Source organism: Macaca fascicularis, chromosome 5, assembly GCF_037993035.2.
Source record: "Macaca fascicularis isolate 582-1 chromosome 5, T2T-MFA8v1.1".
Classification (NCBI taxonomy): domain Eukaryota; kingdom Metazoa; phylum Chordata; class Mammalia; order Primates; family Cercopithecidae; genus Macaca; species Macaca fascicularis.
This window is the reverse complement of record NC_088379.1, coordinates 144512671-144539075: the sequence shown is the minus strand read 5'-3', so window position 1 is coordinate 144539075 and position 26405 is coordinate 144512671. Positions and strand designations below refer to the sequence as shown.

At 36.9% G+C, this 26405-nt stretch overlaps 1 protein-coding gene across 4 annotated transcripts in view; it reads right to left on the bottom strand.

The window, feature by feature from the left end:
* Nucleotides 1-26405, bottom strand: part of NAA15 (N-alpha-acetyltransferase 15, NatA auxiliary subunit) — a 90172-nt gene that overhangs the window by 3126 nt on the left and 60641 nt on the right. For 2 of the 4 annotated variants that reach the window (XM_015450848.4, XM_005555945.5), the window contains 6 exons: nucleotides 25769-25982; nucleotides 17354-17547; nucleotides 11728-11836; nucleotides 8737-8835; nucleotides 2662-2808; nucleotides 1423-1520 (listed from right to left, as the gene is read on the bottom strand). In XM_015450848.4, coding sequence (XP_015306334.1) covers nucleotides 1423-1520; nucleotides 2662-2808; nucleotides 8737-8835; nucleotides 11728-11836; nucleotides 17354-17547; nucleotides 25769-25982 — 861 coding nt within the window. The remainder of the gene's footprint in view (nucleotides 1-1422; nucleotides 1521-2661; nucleotides 2809-8736; nucleotides 8836-11727; nucleotides 11837-17353; nucleotides 17548-25768; nucleotides 25983-26405) is intronic. The other 2 variants (XM_015450847.4, XM_045392886.3) reach the window with 2 other exon arrangements.

Genomic DNA, 26405 nt, shown 5'->3' with positions numbered 1-26405 from the left:
ATGACTGTAGAAACCGGAATGGGACTATGGTGAGGCAAGCAAGGTATACAGGGTGCTATATTTAAAAAGTCGCTCACTCTCAGCATGTGAATGACCTTAGGCAGCAATGTTACCTCAGCCTAGCCTGGCCCTGGGTATAAACATCTAGATTTACAATGCCAATATCAATTACTGCACGTATGCCTTTTAATATTTTTGAAAGCTTAGAACCAGCCAGCAAACTCAAACACTGTATTCAACCTTGTGTTCAAATTAAAGAGCATCTTAAGGCACATCCAATAACTAAGCAGAAAAGAGTGTCTCAAACATGAAATGATTATTTGCAAGAAAAATTATTCATGAAAACGAGTAATTCTTTCAACCAAACCCCTAAGTAAGTCTGCTTCTTATCTTTTTTGTTGATTCATGTTGACTTGCATTTCTCATATTTGCTTTCTTAATATTTTCACTTAGAAAATGCTACTTAGTTTCCAGATACAAAAATCCCTACAAACTTTGCCAGGTTACAAAGCAACTTAAATCCAGGTTACAAAGGACCTAGGTTAGAACTTTAAATCCAGGTTCTAATCTAAATGGTACAACTAATAAGTCTAACTTTTCTTTCTTAAAGATACTGCCTTCAATTTGCTATTATATGAATATATTAATAACTGTCTTTCAGCATATACATGTTTATCTGGCAAATTATAACATGAGGTAGCTATCCATTTGTTTCTAGTTTAAACTACAGTATTTTACAATATACCCATATTAACTTTTATTTAACTTAATCTCATATTGTATTACAAGTTACAAAATAAGCATTTTTATTTAGCCCCTAGTAAATACATCTTTATTTTGAGAAAGGGTCTTGCCCTGTTGTCCATACTGGAGTACAGCGACACAATCACAGCTCACTGCAACTCCAACCTTTCAGGTTCAAGTGATCCTCAAATCTCAGTCCCCCAAGTAGCCGGCAATACAGTGCCACCACATCTGATTTTTTTTTTAAGAGATGGGGTCTCATTATGTTGCCCTGGCTTGTCTTGAACTCATGAGCTCAAGTGATCTGCCCACTTTGGCCTACCAAAGTGCTAGGATTACAGGCCATGAACAACAACGCCTAGCCGAAATACATCTTAAACATGTTAGAATCTTCACTGAGACCACTGCTTGCTCAGAAATGCAGATATGAGGTGAAATCCAAAAATGACTATGGAATATATATATGATTTTATTAAAACATATTTCCTAAAAAGTTATTCCAAGCTACAGATGTGAAACTAGTTACTGAATACCAAGTAGCCTAAATAAATTTTAAGATAAGTTGTTTCTGATCCAGGTTCATAATGATTTAAAGAACAGTGTGTATAAATAACCAGTTATTTCTATTGGTGAAAAAAGTTCAGTATTCTTACAGAGAGATTATGAAAAACTCTTTACCTGGAGGTTTCTGTTAGTGAGAGATTCATCAAGTGTTGTTGCCAACTCTATAGCTCGCTTCTGACTAGAAGGATCTAAATAATATACCATTTTGGCAGCTAAATGAGAGGGAAATGGGAAATTTATTTCAAGGTAAAACCAACATCTTATCCTCTACTTATTTAAATATAAAAGGCAAACAAGATACATGTGCACAGAGGATGTGGCACTTTATTAGAAGAATTGGAACAACTACTTGAGACACTGTTATTCAAAAACTAATAATTCTAAGGGGATTAGCTTAACCATTCAAAGTAAGAGAATGATAGAGGTATACCACGTATATCTACCCAATAAAATAGAATGTATATGCAAAACATGCACAGTAAAGGAGACTATGAAGAAACACAAGCATTCTAGTAATACTTGTCTTTTTGTGGTGGGACCATGATAGTCTTCTTTCTGAAATAAGCAGAATAATTTGGAGGTTGGGGGACTATCCTGTCTTGACAGTGTGAGCCAAAATGCTGAATTCAGGATTCCACAAAGACATACAAAGCTGCTGGGCTTAAGCCAGGTATCTGAAAAGTACTACCTATGTGGTCCCATAAAGGTCAGATTTTGGCTCATTGGCACAGACCTTTGCCTTAGGTTTCTCACAAACTGTGAAGATAATTTCAGGTGTTTAGCATTGTCAAGTCTGATACCTACATAAGAATGAGAAATGGAAGAGGATGGTCCTATCTGAGTGAATTTTAAGACCCCAAAGATGAAAGAAGAAATTAAAGAAAACTCTACCTTCATTTTATGATACACATTCAAGTTCAGTTACACTTGCTTCTTTGTAATGCCAATGCTGAACCAGAAGAGGCTACTGACCTTGATCTGTAGTCATTATTTTGCCGTAAGAAATTTAAAAATGTATAGAAAGCGTGTGTGTGTGTGTGTGTGTGTGTGTGTGTGTGTGTGTGTTTGTTTTGCTTTGAAGCAGGGTCTCATTATGTTGCCCAGACTGGTCTCAAACTCCTGGGCTCAAGTGATCCTTCTGCCTCAGCCTCCTGAGTAGCTGAGACTACCAGTATGTGCCACTGTACCCAGCTTAGGAAGCTTATTTAAGCTGCCTGTTTTCATAGGATCACAATGTAACATATACACATTGCCACTTCCATTCTAAAAATGTGTACCTTATATTATTGTTGATTCATTAAAATTACTGAAGTTGTTTTAGAAGGCTAAGAAAGGATAAAATAAAGTGATTACCTGATAATCTGTGTGGCAATGAATCAGAATTCCTTTTCAGAAAAGTTTCATTAAAATTCTTTGGATTCGTTGCTCCAAAAAGACGATTCATTTCTTGTTTTAATACTGTTCTAACTGTATCCGGTAAATCTTTACTTTCACACACTGCTGAATAAATTAAAAATAAAATCTTAGCAGTTGAATACTCTGATAAAGTTTACAAAAGTTTGTTTTTGTTTATGTTTGAGACAGGGTCTTGCTCTATCACCCAGGCTGGAGTACAGTGGCACAACCATGGCTCACTGTAGCCTCAACCTTCCAGGCTCATGCAATCCTCCCACTTCAGCCCCCCAAGTAGCTTGGACTTCAGGTGTGCACCACCACGCCCGGCCTGTAGGAGTTAAATTACTTAATGATGAAGCCAATGAAACACGGCAATTATATACAAAAATAATCTACTGATAATTTAACATTTGAAAAAAGAGCTTACCTATATAAATCGACTGATTGATTGAGACAGACAAGGTTTTACTGCCACCTAAGCTGGAGTGCAGTGGCACAATCATGCCTCACTGCAGCCTGAACCTCCCACGCTTCAGTGATCTGCCCACCTCAGCCTCCTGAGAAGCTGGAACCACAGGTGCAAGCTACCATGTCCAGATAACTTTTCTATTTTTTTGTAGAGATGGGGTTTCACCACGTTGCCCAGGCTGGTCTCAAACTCCTGGGCTCAAGAGATCTGTTTGCCTTGGCCTCCCCAAGTGTTGGGATTGTTGGGCATGAGCCATCATGCCCAGCAATATACATTTAAAAGAATATATGTCAGCAGAACAATCTAGTGTTCTAAAGGCATTCAAAGAATTTTATTAACACAAGATTCATTTCCAAAAAGGAACTGTAAGCAAAGTAGATGAAAAAACATGTAGTTTCAAAGCCTTCTAAACACCTAGAGCTGCCCTCCTCGACCTTAAGGTCTGCAAAGCAACAACCTACCTGGTAAATAGTATCACAGCAACTATGTAATGCTGAAGACAACAAATTTTCCTCACCCTTTCTATCTTCCTCTATACCCAAGTAAAGCACATGTGTTTCAATTAAAAACAAAACAAAATATGGTTGATGTTATTGACCTTTATTTCAGAAACTATGTATATTGAGCTATCACTATGTAATAAACTCCCAACGACCACCAAAGCATTTTCCTGTTAATAAATAGGCTGGGCACGGTGGCTCACGCCTGTAATCCCAACACTTTGGGAGGCCAAGGCGGGTGGATCACTTGAGATGAGGAGTTTGAGACCAGCCTGGCCAACATGGCGAAACCCCATCTCTACTAAAAATTAAAAAATTAGCCTGGCATGGTGGTGTGCGCCTGTGGTCTCAGCTACTCAGGAGGCTGAGGCAGGAGAACAGCTTGAACCTGGGAAGTGGAGGTTGCAGTGAGCCAAGCTCATGCTACTACATTCCAGCCTGGGTGACAGAGTGAGACTCTGTCTCTAAATAAATAAATAAATAAATGCACTGTTGTCATCATATTCCCAGGCCTTGGGATTTATAGAAAGCAGACCCTAATTCCTCTGGATTGAATCCAAGTTACGCTTTGTTTCATTATCATTTTGGTATAGAGAGTCTGGAGCTTTGAAGTTAGTAGACTTGGGTATGGATCCAGGCTTGGATAAGTCATAACCTCTCTGAACCTATTTCTTGTTCTATAAAACTGGGGTGATATCTAATCTAAAAGGTTTACAGTAAGGAAAAGCTACTGTGTAAAAGTGCTAATTATGTAATGGGGTGTAGTCAATAAATCATAGTTACTATTTTTATCATAGTGTGAAAACATTAAGTAGATTTTCCTTATGGCTGGGAACTATGGTGATGGCTTTCAAATTTTCACTTCAGTCGGGTATTTGTACTGAGACAAATACATATTCCATATCCATACCTTATGTGAAGCAAAAGTTTCACAGAACACTTACTGTGCGTAACATATGCTGATTTTTTCTACACTATTCTATTTCGATTTTGGGTTTTTGAGTGCTGGTAATGACCCACTATCCTGCCAATGGATCATTAATCTAAGTTTAAAAAATATAATGAACTCAGTAGGAAACATCTTCTAAGTGAAATATTCTATACATAATTATTAGTTGAATAATTCACTGACATGCTCTTTGTTGGTTAAATAGCATTTCTTCTATTATTCTATAAAACTGGGTGGTTCAAGTAAATGAGCTATAGTGAAATACTTTAGCTTAACTTATGGCTGTACTTTCAACTTGGTTTTGACAATTTATCAATACTTGTTTTTCAGTGGAGAAGCAGGAATAGAGAGAGAACAGGAAGCAAAGTTATTAAAATAGGTTACAGCCAACTGCAATGAACATTAATTATCTCAAAAAGTATGTATCTTCTGTACAATAAAAATTATTTACATGGGCCTTGTTGGTTTGCCTGAAAAGCTTTCAGGATACTTTACATGTAGAAAGTATCTGCATAGTTTGTATCATAGTTGATGAAGACAGGGATAGGCAAGGGATTTTTATGGTTTTCATTATCTTTTTTAACTTGTTTTAATCAGATTAAACAATCTCCCAGAAAAATTAAAACTGCGGGAAAAAAAAACTCTACAAAATTAGAAGCAAATAACTTCACTAATAGCTGATTCCAAAAAGTTTGAGGCCTACTAATTTTCTCCTAAACTTTTCTGGATATTTTCCTGGAAATTACAGTTCCAGACAACTAGAATTGTAACTTCCAGGAAAATATCAATTACAAAAAGGATAAAAAAATTCTACTGCAGTAAAACCCAGAATGTCCTATGGAATTCTGTGTAATGAAATTTTACGTGTACCTTTAAGAAAATGTCACAGATTATCAGATGTCCATTTACTGCTAAAGACTAGTGGACAGGGGAGAAAAACTCTAAAAAGCCTTTGAATGTGATAAAACTGACAAAAAACATCAAGGCCTCAGGAAAGTATAAAATCCCCTACTAACTCAATTACCTTCCACGAAAGAGTAATAAGTCTTGGGAATCAAGGAAAATAACTGATGGGCAAGAAGAGGAATAAAACCTTTTCTAAGGCGCTTTTGATTTAGGTCTTTTGACATCTTAAACTGGAATGTTTGGTTCATGCTGTTAGCTTATTAACAGAACGAATAAATTAAGCAAGCACCAATGGTTAAAACACACAATGAAAAGGTGGCTGATTCTTAGCAAAAGGGACTGTGCAGGGTTCTCAGGCTAGCTAGCATTGTCAATAATTTGGGTAGAAAATGTTCTTATTTTGTGTGAGGTAATGACTGTTCACTACTAGGTTACAGCACAACCTAGTAAGTGATTACAACTCAAAATGGCAAAATAAATGAGAAAATTAAACAAAGCTTAAAAAAATAAAAAATTTAATTAATAATTTAATAAGTATTAAACAAGGTTTAAATAATAAACAATAAATTAGATTATTAAAGAAGGTTGGAGGAGAGATACATAAGTATAAAAAAAATCTCTGCAGATAAAAGAAAAATGAGTTTAAGACCTAAGTTTCACTGTAGATCAAGGCAGCCAGTGCTAATTTTAAAAGCACTTAGGAGAATATAAACATTTAAGAAAATAATAAGACAAATAGAATATATAAGCGCCTATCTTTTATTTAGCACTGACCAGAAATATAATTTAATTGTTTTAAGTCCTAAAACTTTAAAATTTAAAATCATAAAAAAACTTTCAAAGGGTATTAAATCATTCTCATAATAAGACAAAGACAGTGCTCCTATATGGTAAATAATTGCATGTGGCATTTAGTAATAACATTGTTTTAAACCAACATATTCTAGAGATTTGGAGGGTGCCAGTAACCATGCTAAAATCCACATTCATTCAGCAAAGTTTCCACAACTGATGAAATAGGTGTGGAGGCACTGTTTTCCTCCATACTCTCCAGAAAGGTGTCTGTGAGGGTTTCTTTGTAAAGAAGCAGTTACAACAGTGTATCTTAACATGACAAATGTATTCCTGAAAATTTACTTCTAAATTAAATATTTTTTTAAAGTACCAAATATTTTAGTTAAAGAAACCCTTGGGGTATAACAAATATGCTACTATTTGGATATCTGTATTTTCACATATGCCTTTATTTTCGAAAAAGGCAATGAAGCGGTCTACCCAACTTCTTAAAGGCCTTTAAGAGACAGCTCTTTACCACTGCAAATAATCACAACCTAATTTCATTGCCTAAAGTCAGTCAAAATTAGATCACTTTGTAAAGTGATGATTTCAGCTGAACACATAGAGCAATGGGAATAGCCAGTATAGATACTCAGTAGTTCTAACTATTAATCATTCTACGCCCATGTGTATTTTAATTTTCAGAAACCAACTGTTGAAAGAAAACACTCATGTTAATCAACCTACATACTGATTATAAGCAAATACATTTAAATATGTCACTTTACATTTGTATTTCCAAAGAAAGTATCTAACTCAAAAGGATTTAGGTTATTTTACTACCTTTCAGGAAAACATGTATAAAGTATATAACAATGTGTATGTTATTTTTGAAAATGCTTCATTTTGAAAATACTTTACATATACTCCATCTTAACTGAGAATAAATTTAAACTATTATTTATATCCTTAATTTTCTGACCCATGATTGCAAAGTTATTTTTTACACTCCCCTCCCAAAAAAAAACTAAAGAGAAACAAACTACTAAATACAGCAATTCTCTCTTTTACTTTCTATAATATGGTTATATTATTTACTTTCATAATTTTTAAAAATTGAGGAAAAATACTACAATTCAGTTTTTGTAACACAAATTATTTTTTGGACAAGTGTAAGTATAATTTAAGTCTAATCTTTCTTGAAAGTCAAAACGATGTGGTTTTTTTTTGTTTTTGAGACGGAGTCTCACTCTGTTGCCCAGGCTGGAGTGCAGTAGCGTGATCTCAGCTCACTGCCACCTCCACCTCGCAGGTTCAAGCGATTCTCCTGCCTCATCCTCCTGAACAGCTGGGACTACAGGCATGTGCCACCATGGCCGGCTAATTTTTGTATTTTTTGGTAGAGATGGGGGTTCGCTATGTTGGCCAGACTGGCCTCGAACTCCTGACCTCAAGTGATCCGCCCACCTCAACCTCCCAAAATGCTGGGATTACAGGTGTGAGCCACTGCACCTGGCCAAAATGATGTTCTAAATTGGGATAATTTAGCATTTTTTTGGTGATTGGGATGCCTGATTTAATTTCCTCAGTTTTAAATGTATGGAGTTGGCAATGAGATAGTTAATATTATTTCCAAATTTTATAGATTATTCTGTTAAAGGTTCTATTTCTCCCCCACCAGTCACTTAAAAATCCAAACAATAACAATACGACCTGACTACAGGAGTACTTTATTATAAATTTAGTTTTTACAGTAGAAAAAACAATATGAAGATGTGGGCTGTAGTCACTGTTGTGTTATTAAGTTTCTATCTATGACACCTAGAATAAGTCATCTTTTAAGGTCTCAGATTTTTCCCACTGTGAAATGAGAGACAATTACTGTAACATTCTACCATTCAGGGTCTAAAATTCTGTAGTTCTACTTTACAGTAAAACTAATATAAAACTAATTGATCTGATTGCCAAAATATTTGAAGACACAGATAATTGTTTTAAAGTAACAAAAAAGTTTATGACTTGAATTGTGCTAAGAAAATATAATTCATGCAAATTCAGATCTACAATACTGATAAATAAGGAGAAAACAGTCCATTTCAAAGAGATTCTTCAATTTTAAAACAATTTACTAAGAAGTTTTACATAATGAAATATGGTTCAAAATTTCAACTTACATGTAACTTTTTAGAAACAGAAACAAAGATGATTCTCAAATATCTGGACTGAATAATTCTATGTCAAAATCAGGTAATACTTGTATCCTTAAAATAAAAACATTCATCATAAAGAAAACAGCTCTGCTTTTCCCTTAGCTAATTTAATATGCGACAGCTTTAAAATCATTTGGTTTATGATAAACTTGTACAGACCACTTATACCATCACTATCAACCACTGTATCAAATACTTAAGTAATGGAAAACAAAAACATACCAGTACTAAAGAGACGAATCATACACTCATGAAGCCAGGGATGACTAGAATCAATAGCAAATGCCCTCTTTACTGATTGTAGCATCAAAAGAAACTTTTCTATAAAAAGAGAAAGTAAGATATATTTTGATCATTGGATAAGAGGCCTCCTTTGGAGGGCCAAGATTTCACAAATAGAAAAAGTAAATTTAGAGTCAATCACATCAGAACCACAAACATGATTGAGGCAAACGATTTTCCTCAAATTTAGCAACATTAGTTAATATTTTTCACATAACATTCTTTAAGAAAAAGGGTTTTGTGAAATGTAGAAAATTTAGGTGGCATTTAGCAATATTTAATGACATATAAGCAAAGAAAATTTGAAGTGCCTTCATTTCCTAACCTCCTTAATTTCTTTTTTTTTTTTTTTTGAGACGGAGTCTCGCTCTGTTGCCCAGGCTGGAGTGCGGTGGCGCAATCTCCACTCACTGCAAGCTCCGCCTCCCGGGTTCACACCATTCTCCTGCCTCAGCCTCCTGTGTGGCTGGGACTACAGGCGCCCGCCACCGCGCCCGGCTAATTTTTGTATTTTTAGCAGAGACGGGGTTTCACTGTGTTAGCCAGGATGGTCTCGATCTTCTGATCTCATGATCCGCCCATCTCGGCCTCCCAAAGTGCTGGGATTACAGGCGTGAGCCACCGTGCCCGGCCCTTAATTTCAAAATAAAGCAACCTTTCCCACTACTTAGAAAATTTCATTGTGTATATTTGAAGGTGTTCTTTTATTTTGTGACAAGTGAAACAGCTTCCCTTCTGTTTGACTGTTCCTCTCCTGTCAATTCGTGACTCCTCCTTTCTCCTCTAAATGTAGAATAGTTACCAAGGTTGTATTTATAGTCATTCTCTGATCTTTCCCTATGCTATCCCCACTCCCATTCCCTGTATTTCCCAAGATTCAGTAGTATCTCCACCTGTTATATGGAAATTTGCACTTGAATACCAGTCCACTTCCGAATTTTATCTATAACCACCTCTTTGATAAAACTTTCCTAATTTGGTACCATTTTCCCAATATCAAAGTTCAAAACCCCAGTCTCTTCTCCTAATGCCCTTTCCCTTGTCCCCAATACTAAAAAAGCCAAAAATACGGTCATGCCTTTGTCATTACCAATTCACACAACTGCAGTGGGTTCCCAATGCTGGGGTCCTTTAGAGCTTAGGACACAGCCAAGAAGCCAACTGAATGGGGCTTCAGATTGCCCTTCCCTACTTTAAGTAGAGCAGCTTTTGAATTTTGTACTTTGGGGTTCCATTTAAGAATTTTTTTTAAAGGGGGAGTTGTATTAACTGTTAAAAGTTTGAAAATTATTGGACTATTTATTAAACTTATTTTCCACATTATAACATAGTAATTGTTGGAAGTAAAAAATACAGTAAATATTTTAATCACTCGAAATTCTATCAAGAGACAATTTGTTATCTTTTGATCTATTTCTTTCCAGCCACTTCTATATTAAGCACCTATGTAAATATATTAATAAAATTTCAATTTATAGGTAGTTCTGTATCCTATTTTGGAATAATATAGCAACTTTTCCCCAACATCATTTACTTCTGATAAACATGACCTTTTATTTTTTTTTGAGACAGAGTCTCACTCTGTTGTCCAGGCTGGGGTGCAGTGGCCGGATCTCAGCTCACTGCAAGCTCTACCTCCCGGGTTTACGCCATTCTCCTGCCTCAGCCTCCCGAGTAGCTGGGACTACAGGTGCCCAACACCTTGTCCGGCTAGTTTTTTGTATTTTTTAGTAGAGACGGGGTTTCACCGTGTTAGCCAGGATGGTCTCGATCTCCTGACCTCGTGATCCGCCCATCTAAGCCTCCCAAAGCACTGGGATTACAGGCTTGAGCCACCGCACCTGGCCAACATGACCTTTTTTTTTATTTTTTTTTGAGATGGAGTTTCGTTCTTGTTGCCAAGGCTGGAGTACAATGGCATGATCTAGGCTCACCACAACCTCTGCCTCCCAGGTTCAAGCGATTCTCCTGCCTCAGCCTCCTGAGTAGCTGGGATTACAGGCATGCACCACCACACCCATCTATTTTTTGTATTTTTAGTACAGACAGGGTTTCTCCGTGTTGGTCAGGCTGGTGTCAAACTCCTGACCTCAGGTGATCCGCCTGCCTCAGTCTCCCAAAGTGCTGGGATTACAGGCATGAGCCACTGCGCCCAGCCAAACATGACTTTTTAAATGGATGCTCATATAGAGATGTACCATGTTATTCAATTTCCTTTAGTAGGTAAATTGTTTAGAGCAACACCTTCTCTTTGATCTTATTAAACAGTTTCCCTTTCCTTTAATATGCATCACCTTTGTGATGAACTCTTTTTTCAATTAACCACTTGGATAATATTAACTCAGTACTCTAAAATCTTATTATCTACTATATATATATTCTAAGCATTCTAAACCTGGAAACCAAGACCCTTCATTATCTTTTACCTGCTCCAGGCAATTCAGACAACCTCAACATTATTTACATGTTTTCTTAACAGATACTCTTGCCTTCTATGTATCTTTTCCTTTAGAAATATAATCCATCCCTCAAGATCCAGACCCAACATTTTATCTTCTATTTATAACAATAGCTAATAATAGCTAACATTTATTTAATGCTTACTATACACCAGGTACTAGGTCTAAGCTCTGTGTATTAACTAATTTTATCCACACAATTATCAGTTCTTTGAACCATATACACGGTAATTACATCTGACCTGAATCCTAGTTATGTATGTACATCTATCATTGATTCTAATATCCTGAAAGAAGTGATCGTATCACTACATCTCCCTACACATTCTGTTCATAGCAGGCATTTCTCTGAGAAAGCTGTGTTGGCATTTGCTAAATAATCGTACAGTGGTAAGGCTATCACAGTTGGGTGACTATACCTAAGAAATACAGTGATCAGTTTTATCAGGGCCACTGTACCCTAATTGCCTACCTTTCCTAAAGTAAATCTCAAAGGCAAAAAGATGAGTCTCTATCTTGTTCTTCACCAAGTTCTTCAACGGTGTTAAAAATTTAATAGCTTCTTCCAATGGAGTTTCAACCTAACAAAAATAAAAGATATTATACAAATGAAAGTAAGGTTCTTGGGGAATGTGATTTTATTCTACTAAAAATTCTTATTTTTAAAAAATAAAACCACTTACCAGTCACCCAGAAAAATACTGTCATATTTTAACCTCCCATAACCTAAACAAAGGGGATTTTGAATTCTAGAGTTCTTAACTGATTTTTAACCCCAGATACTATATTATTGCTGGATAGAAACTACCCAAAAAGAAGGAAGTAGATAAAATAGAACCAGAGAAAGAAAGACAGAAAGAGAAACAGGTCAGATAGCCAAGGGGGAAAAAAGAAGAGATGTGAACTAGGATAGGAGAAGTACAAAGGAAACTATAGAGACCATGACAGAATGAGTGAATGTTCTTTATAATTCAAACAAAGTAAAGTATAATCAAGCGATTCAAAATCATACACTATCCATTCTGTCTTGCTTTGTTCTATAAATTCTATAGGAATTCATATTTATTCAAATGACATTAATATTGAGGTGGCTTTTAAAATATTAATATTTATAGAACTGTGTTCCTACCAATTTTTTATTAATTACATAAATGTCATAGTAATTATATACTTGTAATCATTACTAGGCAGGTATAATGCAATTGTGCTACTATTCTGAAACTCCTGGACTGAATATTGAGACAAGATTATTCCCTGTCTTATCTCAGGTAGGGCTGGAGACCACCACCATATTTATCAGAAGGGCACTGAACATCTGGATTCTATATCTGCCTTCTCTCATCACAGAGGCAGTAACAATTTACCCTAATGGAAAATGAATTTGCAATCTGGTCAACGTGCCTCTGTCAGTACGGTAATTGTGGTTTCACCAAAACAGCTTCTGGGCAAGAAAATTGTTTCACTGCATTAAAAACAAAAAAAAAGAAAAGCAATAAAGTGAATTCTATGGGATTCACCATGTCCTAGTGTGTAAAGCAGCTGACCTTACATGACAATAAAATAACCCATTAAAAGCCCAGCTCCAGTGTCAGAATGTTTTCTTTCGAAGGATACATGTTCTAAACCAGAACCAGAAATTAATATATGGCTCTGTCACTCTAGTAACTATGGATTCAGGAACCAAGAGATAGAAAATAAAGGCCCTCATAGGTATGACTTCCCCACACATTTGCACATATTTTACTTCTTGCTCCCATGACTCCATATTCTACTATATAGGAATTTCTGGTACAAGGGGAGAAATATTTGTATCAGATAAAGGCAGAGAACTGGAAACAAAACCTGCCACCTAGCTGTATCATGCTTTCATGCCTCTAGGGTACAGATTGAAATGAGGGTCAGCGTATTGACCAGGGTAATTTACTAACACAGAGATATGGCTGCTATTACAAAGGGAAACAAGGACTATAGGGCAGGTGAATCAATACAAGTATTTATATTTAGTTAAATCAAGTACTTGAACTTGGAGAGAGGAAACAGATAAATTAATTCTGTCTCCAACTTTAATAAACAAGAACATATTCCCCCAAAGGAGATCTGGGTTGGGTTTGATATTGCGATATGTAGTCTCAGTCTCTGTTTACCTCTCATAGATAAGACTTTGTCAGGGTAAATCTAAGTGTTTAAATATACGTAGATAACCACAAGAAATCTAACTACACTCTATATTTACTCATACATCGTGCAGAACAAGGTTTTATATATACATGGAAGCATGTAATCAGAAATGCAAGTCTAAAATCAGTATTTCAGGAAAAAAAAGTCAAAATATCCCTTGAAAATCCTTTAAGCTGAAGATAGGCAGATATAAAAATATAAATACTTTGTATTACGTGTATGAAAACCATGTTTTCAATACCAAATTAACAATCATCATAGCAAGATGTTCACACCAAGATAAGCACACAAGAACTGAAATGGACTGTGGCAGTCATGCCTCCCATCTCACAGTCAGCTGGGGTCCAGCGTTCACTGAGGGAAATACTGGATAGAATTAACCATCATTATGCATACTATTCTTTGTCTCCCTTAAAGAAAAAATTACATCCAGTCACGAAGAGTTGAATTCACTTAGGTTAAATGCATGTAGGATAAGACTGCACCGCACTTAATGGGCAATTTAAGACACTTCCAAGGGCAATTTTAATCATATGCAATTTTTAAACTTATAAACTGACTTGAAATCTAATCCTCATATTAAGATATGTTGTAAAGGAGTATATCTCTCTAGCATAGCAACTCCCAGCACAGCAACAAAAAGTTTAAAATGATTCAACTTTTTAAAGAAAGAATACTGTACTAAGGAATCATAGCCTTTGGAAGGAAAAGTGTATATACAACAGGGAAAAAAAATGCTAGGCTGGGTACGGTGGCTCACACCTGCAATCCCAGCACTTTGGGAGGCTGAGGTGGGCATATCACTTCAAGTCAGGAGTTCGAGACCAGCCTGGCCAACATGGTGAAACTCCGTCTCTACTAAAAAATACAAAACAATTAGTGGGCGTGGTGGCATGTGCCTGTAATCCCAGCTACTGGAGAAGCTGAGGCAGGAGAATCACTTGAACCTGGGAGGCGGAGTCTTGCAGTGAGCTGAGATCACGCTACTGCACTCCGGCCTGGGCGACAGAGTGAGATTCCATCTCAAAAAAAAAAAAAAAAAAAAAAAGCTGAGTGAAGGCAAGGAGGAACATAGGATGACTGCTACAAAAGGGAATTCTTAAATACCAACTAATGCCTCATGGTAAGTTGGAGAAACAAGTGATACAGCTTCTGCCAAGACCTGAGATTTATACTCAGTTGACTGAATGCTGACCTTACTAATTCCCATTTTCCTTTTCTCCTTCTTTACTGGAACTACTGCTAATTTAATAATGCTTTGATTTTATTTTACATAGTCATGTGCTACATAACGATGTTTTGGTCAACAATGGACTGCATAAGTGGTCCCATAAGATTATAATGCCCTATTTTTAGGGCATTTTAGTAACACACCTACTTACCATGTATCACAATTGCCTACAGTATTCAGTACAGTAACATGCTATACAGGTTTGTAGCCTAGAAGCAATCAGCTATACCATATAGCCTAAGTGTGTAGTAGACTTTACCATCGAGGTTTGTGTACATACACTCTATGATGTTCGCACAACAACAAAATGACCCAAGGCGGGTGTGGTAGCTCACACCTGTAATCCCAGCACTGTGGGAGGCTGAGGTGGGTGGATCCCTTGAGCCCAAGAGTTTGAGACCAGCCTGGGCAACATGGTAGAATCCCATCTCCATAAAAATAAAAATAAATTAGCCAAGCATGGTGGTGAGCACCTGTAGTGCCAGCTACTCTGGAGGCTGACGTGAGAGGATCAGTTGAGGCCAGGAGGAAGAGGCCTAGGTGACAAAGCGAGACCCTGTCTCAAAAAAAATAAAAGAAAGCAACAAAATCACCCAAGCATGCATTTCTCAGAATGTATCCCTGTTAAATGATGCATGACTGAATATTACCTGAACTGGTGACACTAAATTTGCTATTTACCACATAGAAGAAAGCTGAAATACAGGATCACCAAAAAAAGGAGGGGTTGAGGGGCGGGGGAGACACTATATACCGTAGAGCCAGACTTGGCAGACAGCTCTTAAAATAACCTACAAAGCCACTCCTAGTTATGATGGCTTGGTAAAATTTGACACTGTTACCACATTGAAGATCTTGGTAAGTATAGATGCTTTTAGACAGGGGCATCTTGGAGGAAGTTAGCTGAAGAAGAAAAGGGTCTTATGTACCTAACAGGTAAGAATAATATGTACTGAGGAGCAGTTCATGAAAAAGGGTACCTTGCACTAAGCTGCTTCCAAACAAAGCAGTCAGAAGCACTGTTTGTAGCCATTACTTTGTTCTCAGACTCTACAATCATGGCTACAAATAATTAGACCACAGGTTGTTATCTGGCTTGAAGGCAATTATGACACCCTGGACACAAGGATAACCTAACAGTCTTTAAGGAAATCTAGTACAAGAATTCCGCTCTGTAGGTGTACTCTTTATTAAACAGTAACTAAATAATCAAAAAAGATCCTCTCCTTAAGAAATACATGAAAACATGAAGAGGTATAATGAAAAATGTCATTAAGGAAAGTCATGGGATAAAGGGAAAAGCAAGTAGACAAAGTGATGACAGCAGCAGGCAGCCAGTGAAGGTGGTAAAAGTAGTAGTAATAAAGTGGGGGCATAAAGATGGAAGGTCTAAAGTTTAAGTCCTATGCCCTGAATGACTGAAATTCTCTGAGGTCTGAAGGTCCATTTTCTTTGCTTTCTTGTTTCCCTGTGTAGTCTTCCAATAAATTCCCAAGAATAAAAAGGTATTGTGTTTGTTCCTAGCAGGTATACAATTATTTGTAAAAAGATGTCAATAAATCCTTGTAGAATCCAACTAGATTTTTCTATATTTCGTGTGTGTGTGTGTGTGTGTGTGTGTGCTATTTTTTTTTATTTTTTTAAGAGACAGTCTTGCTGTGTCTCCCAGGCTGGAGTGCAATGGCTATTCACAGGCATGATCATAGCTCACAGCATTACTGCAGCCTCAAACTCCTAGATTCAAGTGATCCTCCCACCTCAGCCTCCAACACAGTTGGAACTATAGGCACATGGCTATATTTCACATAGCAATATTACTATGTCTATGTGATATTACTGTCCACCTGCTCTGGTGAACAGAATTCTAAACATATTCTCCAACTCTATTTGTTTGGCATTATAATTTTCCTTGGTGGCATTATAATTTATAATTTGTTTGGCATTATAATTTTCCTTAATTAAAGTCTGGGGCGATTGCTTACTATATTGCTTTAACATAACAAATTATGCAATTATTTTCACACAAAGCAGGAAGATGTCTAGGGTCAGAAGAAAGGACAAAGGAATGTTATTAATCAAAATGGTTCATGTGACAATGAATACCTTGGTTTCAGCTTAATGGTTAAAACCAGCAGGTCAGATTTTGGCCTGGGGAAAATATTTACGGCCTTAGGCTAGAAAAGAAATAATGTAAACTGACAACATAGGTAGTGGGAGATACACGTATAGTCCTCAGTTTTTAACAAACTCAATTTAGCCTAGACATAAAAACTTGCATGTTACCACTGTAACAGACACTAGATGCTTTACATATATATTTTTTCTCCAGTCCTAAATAAGGATTTTCTTAGTTTCATTTTATAGATGAAAAAACCATCAGAGAGGTTAGACAAAGTGTCCAAGGGCACACAGTGAAACTATAAGAGCTAACATCTGGACCCAGATCAGAATGACTCAAAAGCCAAAATTTTTTCCGCCATACTATACTACATGACTTTGGAACAGGATCATTATCTCAAGTTTTAAACATGAAACACGATCAGAAACAAAATATTAAAGAAAGAATACTAAAAAATAAAATAATTTTTGGCTCTAAAATCTATAATCACATTGGTCAAATAAAACAGTATGAAAATGACAACAGCTGGTCACAAAATGTCACTCAATTGTGCTAAACACTATTAAGTACCTTGGCCAGTTTCTCTGGAATAAGTTCTTCTTTTGGACCTCCAATTTCCTCATCATCATCATCCTTCTTCTTTTTCTGATTTCTCTGTTGCTTTTCTTTTTCTGCATTTTTTTTCTCTTCTTCTATCTGGGCTTTCTTTTGAGCTCTTCTTTGTTTATTACGTAACTTCTTTAGCTCTTTGTCAGACATGTTTGCTGCAGGCAATAAGTTAATAAAATTAACAAGCATGTTAATCAGATTAGTAATTTTAAGTATTATTTGATATTACCAAACTCCCATTAAAAAATATTGCATGAGGCTGGGCATGGCGTCTCATGCCTGTAATCCCAGCACTTTGGGAGGCCGGGGTGGGCAGATGACCTGAGGTCAAGAGTTCAAGACCAGCCTGGTCAACATGGTGAAACCCCGTCTCTACTACAAATACAAAAATTAGCGGGGTGTGGTGCGCGCCTGTAATCCCTGCTACTCAGGGGGCTGAAGTAGCATAATTGCTTGAACCCAGGAGGCAGAGGCTGCAGTGAACCAAGATCACACCACTGCATTCCAGCCTGGGAAACAAGAGCGAAACTCTGTCTCAAAAAACAAATTTAAAAATTTATTGCACGGTATGGACGTAAATGTCCCTATATGTACATAGACCTTTTATTTATTTTTGAGACAGAGTCTCACTCTGTCACCCAGGCTGGAGTACAGTAGCGTAATATCGGCTTACTGCAACCTCTGCCTCCCAGGTTCAAGCAATTCTCCTGCCTGAGCCTCCCGAGTAAATGGGATTAACAGGCACGCGCGACCACGCCCGGCTAATTTTTGTATTTTGTATTTAATATTTTGTATTTTTAGCAAAATACACCATGTTGGTCAGGCTGGTCTCAAACTCCTGACCCCCTGATCCGCCTGCCTCAGCCTCCCAAAGTGCTGGGATTACAGGCGCGAGCCACCACGCCCAGCAGTACGTAGCCTTTTAATGGTTCAACATCAGATAGGAAACAATGGAACCACTTCAGAAAATTTCTTGAAACCACATGGGGTATGCATGTAAACCACATGGGATATGCATGTAAACAAATGATCACAGCAAAACATACAAGTTAAACAGCAATATCAAAGTATTTGCAATCTATGAATATAACAAGCTGTTGCATATCTCTATGGCTTCAGAGGACTATGCTCTCTTATTATGCCTTCTCTAACCTGGCCAAACAATTATTCATTCTCTCTGTGCTGCCACTACGGCTAATATATTTTGCTTGTCACAATAGTTTGTTTATACAGTTGTCTCTCTTTTAAGCTATGAGATCTCTGGTAAAGGAGCTCCTGTGTCATTTGTAACCTTTTTATTTTCATGGCCTAGCAGCATGCTGAAACATACAAACAACACTCAAATATTTGTTAACAGAATAAATGAATAACTCTACAGTAAATTAAAATTTTAATATTGAAAATTAACAATATCCCTAGAAGTATAAACTATCGAATGTCTCAAAAGACTGGAAATCACTGACAAATATGTTACAATATAGTGAAAAATTTATATTATTTTGATTTCAAGGAACAAATTTGAAAGCTACAGGCTCATCTAGTATTTATTTGAATAATATGTTAATATTGATAAATGAAAAAAGTCATTCCAAAATACACTACCACTGTGGTGATTTCAAAATATGCCCTCAAGTTCTTCCTTTAAAAAGGCAGACCCTATTTCCCCTTCCCTTAAACATGGGCTACATTTAGTGACTCATGTGTAAGGAATAACATGTACTAGACACCAAGGTATGTAACATTAATATTAGGACATAAATGGTCTATAGGTTCCTCCTTGCTTTCTCTTGGATCATTCAGAGGACGCCAGCTTATGAGGAAACTCAATCAATCTTATGGAAAGACCAATGTGTGGCCAAGAACTGATGCCTCTGGCCATGCGAGTAAGCCATCATGGAAGGAGATCCTCCAAGCCAAGTCGATCCTTCAGATGCTCCAGCTGGCAACTTTCTTTTTTAAAATATAAATAGAGACAAGGTCTCACTATGTTGACAAAGCTGGTCTCGAACTCCTAGACTCAAGCAACCCACCCACCTCAGCTTCCCAAAGCATTAGGACTACAGGCATGAACCACCGTGCCCAGCCAACATCTTGACTTCAACAGCCTGAGAGACCCAGAGTCTTCCGAAACATACAGCTAAGTGACTTCTGGATTCCTGACACACAGTAACAGTCAGATAATAAATGATTGCTATTTAAAGCTGCTATGATTTTGAGTAATTTGTTTTGCAGCAATAGATAAACAATATAAATTTTGGTACCTGGACATGAGATACTGCTGTAACAAAAACCTAAAATGGAGTAACTTTGGAGTGAGGGAGTTGCAAAAGGTGGACACTTTGAGTAGGGCTTTAGTGGAAGTTGGAAGAGCCTTGGACTATTCATAGAAGTCTAGACTTGGGGGAGGCTGCAGGTGAGTCCTTAAAATGAAGTGAAGGATATGTTATAGCCACAGAGTAGCAGAAAGTTTAGCAAGTGTTATAAAATGTGTCAAATGAACTCAGTGAGCTAACTAACTGAAGGGATTTTTAGGCAAAGTGCCCAGGAAAAATGCAAGAGGAAAAAGAAACTAAAGAAAAGAGACAGGGGCTTGATGGTTTTGAAAACTCTCAGTCTCTCCAGAAATGGCTTGCTGGGCAAAGATCAAACCCAGGGAATTGTCAGGAAAATACGTCAAGAGGGAAGGCAAAGGGCTTGGCATTACAATCTTTTGTTACTCAGAATATGGTGGTGCCTCACTAGTTAGTCTGAAGAAAGGCTCTCTAAAAATTTTAAGAGTATGACTCACAGATTCTCTCAAACAATAAAACTTCTAAGAAACTTAAGGGTGTTCTCCCCTCCATAGAAGCTCAAGGTACACGTGGATTCTAGTAAGACTCACGAAAGATTCATGATGTTTATTCTATGGGCAGAAATAGTAAATCTGGATGGAAAAGAATGACAGCACAAAGTGAAAAGAGGTCTTTAGACTCACAAGATTTTACTGGCTGGAAGAATACTGAAAAACTACTCAGTTGCAAACAAATGTTAACTTCAGAAAGAAAAAAAGGATAATTCAGAAAGTGGAAGCAGGAACTCAGAGGGCAGGGCCAAGAGCCATGGAAAATTATTCCAGTCTTGGGTCCTCATCAAAGAACTATTAAGCCATGCCCCACTGGACTTGAAGATGGACGCAGTAACTCCTGTGTGCCTCCTAATAATGTCTACAGTGGTTGTCCTATGCCTGTCTCATTTTATATTGGGTGTGTAGTTGATAAATAACTTGTAATTTTAGTTCACAGGATTTCATATTAAAAGAACTATAATTGAAAAGCCACACTTAAGGTTAAAAATAAAAAATAAAACACTTATACTCAAGGAGCTGCTTCAGTACCTGTACCTGATTTACATGACAAGATTCTGAACTTTAAGCTAATGTTACAATGGGATAGACTTCTGAAAGCCTTGAAAAGGCTAACTATATTTTGCATATAAGAATAATGTAAGCTGGGCGTGGTGGCTCATGCCTGTAATCCCAGCACTTTGGGAGGCCAAGGCAGGAGGATCACTTGAGCTCAGGAGTTTGAGAACAGCCTGGGCAACATAGCAAGACCCCACCTCTACAAAGAATTTTTAAATTAGTTGGGTGTGGTGGCATGTGCCTGTAGTCCTACCTATGTGGAGGCTGAGGTTGGGGGACTGGCTGAACCCAGGAGTTTGAGGCTGAATGAGCTATGACTGAGTCTCTGCACTCTAGCCTGGAAGACAGAGTGAGACCCTGTCTAAAAATTAAAAACAAACAAACAAACAAAAAACCCAAAACAATAATGTAACCAAAATGCAGACGACGACAGTTAAAAATTATGTCTACAAATTCTTCCATTCTACTCCCCTCAAATAGGTTGTGCTTGGTGACTCTCTTCTGACCAATTAGAATATGAAGGAAGTAATGGCGTGATATCAGGTGAACAGAACATTAAAAAGGTGTTGTAGCTTCTGCCTTTCTCTGTCATCATTAGCTGCCATGTCTTCAGAAACTAGAAACTCTACAGAGAGACTAAGAACTAAGGTCTCATGCCAACAGCCAGGTTGAGTAAGTCATCTAGGAAATGGATCCCTTCAGTCCTAGCCAAGCCTTCCAGTGATGGTAGGCCCATCCAAAATCTCAACGACAACTTCATGAGAGACCCTGAGTCAGTGACATAGACACTTCTGAATTCCTGACCCAAAAAAACGGTTATTTTAAGCTGCTAAATTTAGGGATTAATTTATGATGCAGCAATAGATAACATATAGCCAACGAAAACAAATGCATTATTTATCTTTTTCCTAGCGAAGAATCCCTAATACTAAAAACAAAAAGCAAAAAACAAAAAAATTCTAATAGAGACCAAAAAATTACACTCTGGAAACACAAAACTATAAATGGATGGCAACATAAGCATTGATCTTTTTAACGACTGGTAAAATAATTGCTACCAATTGTAGCCTTGCTACATGATAGATACAATGCATACCTTGAATTTTTTCTTTCTTTCTTTTTTTCTTTGAGACAGGATCTCACTCTGTCACCCAGCCTGGAGTATAGTGGCGAACATAGTTCACTGCAACTCTGACTTCCAGGGCTCAAATGATCCTTCCACTCCTGCCTCCTAAGCAGCTAGAACTGCAGGTGCTCACCACCATGCCTGTTTTGTTTGTTTGGTTGGTTGGTTGGTTGGCTGGGGGTTTTTTTGTATTTGTAGAGACAGAGTTTCACCATGTTGCCCAGGCTGGTCTCGGACTCCTAGACTCAAATGATCCACCTGCCTTGGCCTCCAAAAGTGCTGAGATTACAGGTGTGTGCCACTGCACCCAGCCCATACCCCATACATTGCATTTCATTTGATGTCCTCAACAACCTCATGAATTAGAGTATAATATTATTTTACATATGAGAAAACTGAGGTTTCAGAGAAAAATAACTCAGTCATGGTAAAAGGCAGAGCAAGGATGTAAATCTACTTCACTTGGACTCCAAAGTCTAGGCTTCTTCTATGCTATACTAAACTCCAGATGATTAAAAAGCCAAATGTAGGTCGGCATGGTGGCTCATACCTGTAATCCTAGCACTTTGGGAGGCCGAGGTGGGCGAATCACCAGGAGTTCGAGACCAGCCCGACCAACATGGAGAAACCCCGTCTCTACTAAAAATACAAAAATTAGCCGGGAGTGGTGGCGCATGACTGTAATCTCAGCTACTCAGGAGGCTGAGGCAGGAGAATTGCTTGAAACCAGGAGACGGAGGTTGCAGTGAGCCAAGATTGTACTGCACTCCAGCCTGGGTGAAAAGAGTGAAACTCCATCTCAAAAATAAATATTAAACTTTATCATGAAGCATTAGAAGTACTACCTCTATAGAAAAAAAGGCAGCAAGTACACTTTTGTTCCTACTAATCACCACTGTTTTAGCAACTCTAACCAGACCAGAAGACATAAGGGGGAAAGGTATAAATACTGAAAGAAATAAAACTACTGCCATTTACAGATTAACATAATGGCCTACATAGAAAATTTTCAAAAATCAACTGAAAAATGAATCAACCTAGTATCAGAAACCTTCTGGAAGACAAGCTAATTCTACCATGTATGCTAAGCAAAAATCTGCATGTAAAAACACGAAAATTCTAAAGACAGTGTTAGATTGAGAAAATGGATCATAACAACAGAAACCTATCTGTACTGATGTCAATACCATGTAGTTTTAATCGTATCATGTTAGACCAAGAAACCATGCCTATGACCTACTAAATTATTTTTCCAAAATTTATTATGATAAAGGTAGCATTTGAAATCAGTGGGGAATAGAAAAACCTATTCAATAAATATTACTGAGAAGTTAGCAGTCTATTTTGGGGAAGAAGGGAGGTGGAAAGCCACCCTCCACCTTACAAAGTATATAAAAATTAACTCCAAATGTTTAAAGAGCCAAATCTAAAAGTTGCAAAGCAGACGTATTAGAAGAAAAACACAGAAGATATTCATAAATATATTTTAAATTTTTAAGTAGAAAAAGCCTTTCTAAGCAAGACCTAGAAGCCACAAAAAAGACTAAGTATTAAAAATTATATATAATGAAAGATACTATTCTTAAAGGATAAAACCTAAGTGAAAAAAAGAAAATACATAATCCACTCCATTAAAAATCTAGAAATTGGCCAAACATAGTGGCTTATGCCTATAATCCCAATAATTTGGGAGGCCAAGGCAGGAGAATCACTTGAGCCAAGGGGTTCAAGACAAGCCTCGGCAACATGGCAAGACCATGTCTCTACAAAAATAAATTAGCTGGGTGCAGTGGCATGCACCTGTAGTCCCAGCTACTCAGGAGGCTGAGGTGGGAGGATTGCCTGAGCCCAGGAGCTCAAGGCTTCAGTGAGCTATGATAACATTAGTGGACTCCAGACTGGGAAATAGTATGAGATCCTGTCTCAAACAAAACAAAACAAACAAACAAAATATATAAATTGTAAACTAGATATTTTGCCCAACATACAAAAATGTAAAGGAACAGTAATTTTCAGAGCTGGCAATAATGTAAAATAAAAGAAAATCTCAATATCCATGTTGGTGGTAATAAAAACTGATGAACCCTTTATCTCAAATTCTCATACTTTTCAATCCACCAATTTCCGCTTTTAATAATCCATGCTAAATAAATATGCACATAATTATGTACAAGGACATTTACTATAGTACTATAATGGTGAAAAAATTCACATAGATTCCTAAATAGTCATTAAAATGTTAACAGTGAAAATAATAATTATGATATGCAGACATGGAGCAATACTATTAAATGGGGTAAAAAGTCCAAATTGCAGAACACTGAGTATGATATAAACCCAATTGTGGACTAAAGAAAAATAAACAAGAAACCCTGCAAAGAACCATCCTGAAATGCATGTGTATATGTACACACAGAACTCTGGAAACTGTAGCTGTGCATAAAGGGAACTGGTCCTTTCACAGGGATAATTGCTGGAATGAATAATGGGTGGGAGAAAAGTGAAAGGGGATCTTCATATTTGCTAAGTATATTTCTGTATTAATAGTCTCAGCTTTGAAAAGTTAATTGTGTATTATTTGTATAATTTGAAGAAGAGAAGGAAGGAGGCAGAAGAATAAAAAGAAAGAAAAACAAAAGAAGCCAGAGGGTCATAGCTCTCAACTTCAACTGTAAATTGTCCAGCAGATTCTTCTTACTGGTGTTTTCTTTTAAGTTGAAGCAACACCAACAGGTAGAAAGAGATTCAAGTGGTATCTGTACAAAGGCCTCAGTATGTGACCTTAGAAATTTCTGAACTGTCCGTAGGCAACAAGAAGTAAAAATTAATGACAAATTAGCAAAATAATTCAAAAGCTCTTTAGCAGAAGGAAGGATACAGAAATTAGCCAATCATATCCTCAAAAAATAAGCTCAGAAGAAAAAAAAAATCTAGCACAGTTTTTATACAACATTTTTGCCATGAGTAAGTCACAAAATTTATATTTTTCTACATATGAGATCACTCATTCTCAGGTTCTTCCCCAAATAACTGTCTAAGGAAGACTTCTCCCTAGTCATTCTGATGCCCTGCTATAAAAATAGCACATTAAAAATGGGTCAAATGATAAGTCACTGTGCAATTTTCCTAGCTTTATCCCAAGCTGGTTTTTAATGTTCAAGCAATATTCATTTTTAGTAGGTTAATTATAAATTACTATTAAAAAAGGAATAGGCCGGGAACAGTGGCTCATGCCTGTAATCCCAGCACTTAAGAGGCCAATCCCAGCACTCTGTGGGGCCAAGGTGGGCGGATCACTTGAGGTCAGGGGTTCGAGACTAGCCTGGACAACATGGTGAAACCCTGTCTCCACTAAAAACACAAACTTAGCCAGGCGTGGTGGTGGGCACCTGTAATCCCAGCTACTCGGGAGGCTGAGGCAGGAGAATCGCTTGAACGTGGGAGGTTGCAGTGAGCCGAGATCATGCACTGCACTCCAGCATGGGAAACAGAGCGAGACTCCATTTCAAAAAAATAACTAGTAATACTAATAGCCAACACTAATGTAGAATTATAATACTAATTATACAATTAGCAATCTAGTACCTGTAAAATAGTTAGCAATTTATAATTTTGGGTAAACCAGATATTAAATGTAAAACTCATGATATGCAAACTTCTTAAATGCTAATGAATAACTGCAAATTAAATTCTTGTTTAACTTTGGAAGCATAAAAGTAAACATTTTTCTTTTGTTGTTTAGAGAACCCTGTATATCTTCCCACGTGGTGCTCAAGAAAAATATATATTACTGAAAAACATAAATACACATAGACACACCAGAGCACAAGAAGAACTCTGAATATTATACCTGTATCAGCTTCGTGTTCTTTATTCTCATCTGTAAGGGGGTTGTCATGAAGCTTCAAATAGATTTCTATAGCAATTCTTGCTGCCTTGAAGTAAAATGGATGCTGTCGAAGTACATCTTCTAGTTTTAATAAGTCCACATATGATCTAAGGGTAATCTTCCTCATACAGTATGTATGAAAGTCAAACTGGTCATCAGTGATTTCTATAAAATGCTAACAAAATTATCTTTTTGTTATTATACCGAAGTACAGCAATGGCTAAGAAAACTATAAAATCGAAGGCTTGGAATACTTGTTACTTTGGCATGAAAAAATTAGTAAAATTAAAAAAAAAAATTACAATTATTCAACAGGAATATTTTGCATTTCAAATAAGCAAATACAGTTAGCTATTGTCTAGCACAGGATATGGCATACTGAAGGCATTGAATCATTTGTTGAAAAAGGAAGCTTTAAAACTATATTTATTCATTATCCCTTCCTTAATTATACTTAAAGCTGCTGTGACAACATCAAACATAATTTATTAACATACATAGTAGTGCAAGAAAGTAGATTCACATGTTAAACATTGAGTTTTTATATTTAGAATAATTTGCAAAGGATTACAATATGTATTTGGTAATTTTTTTTGAG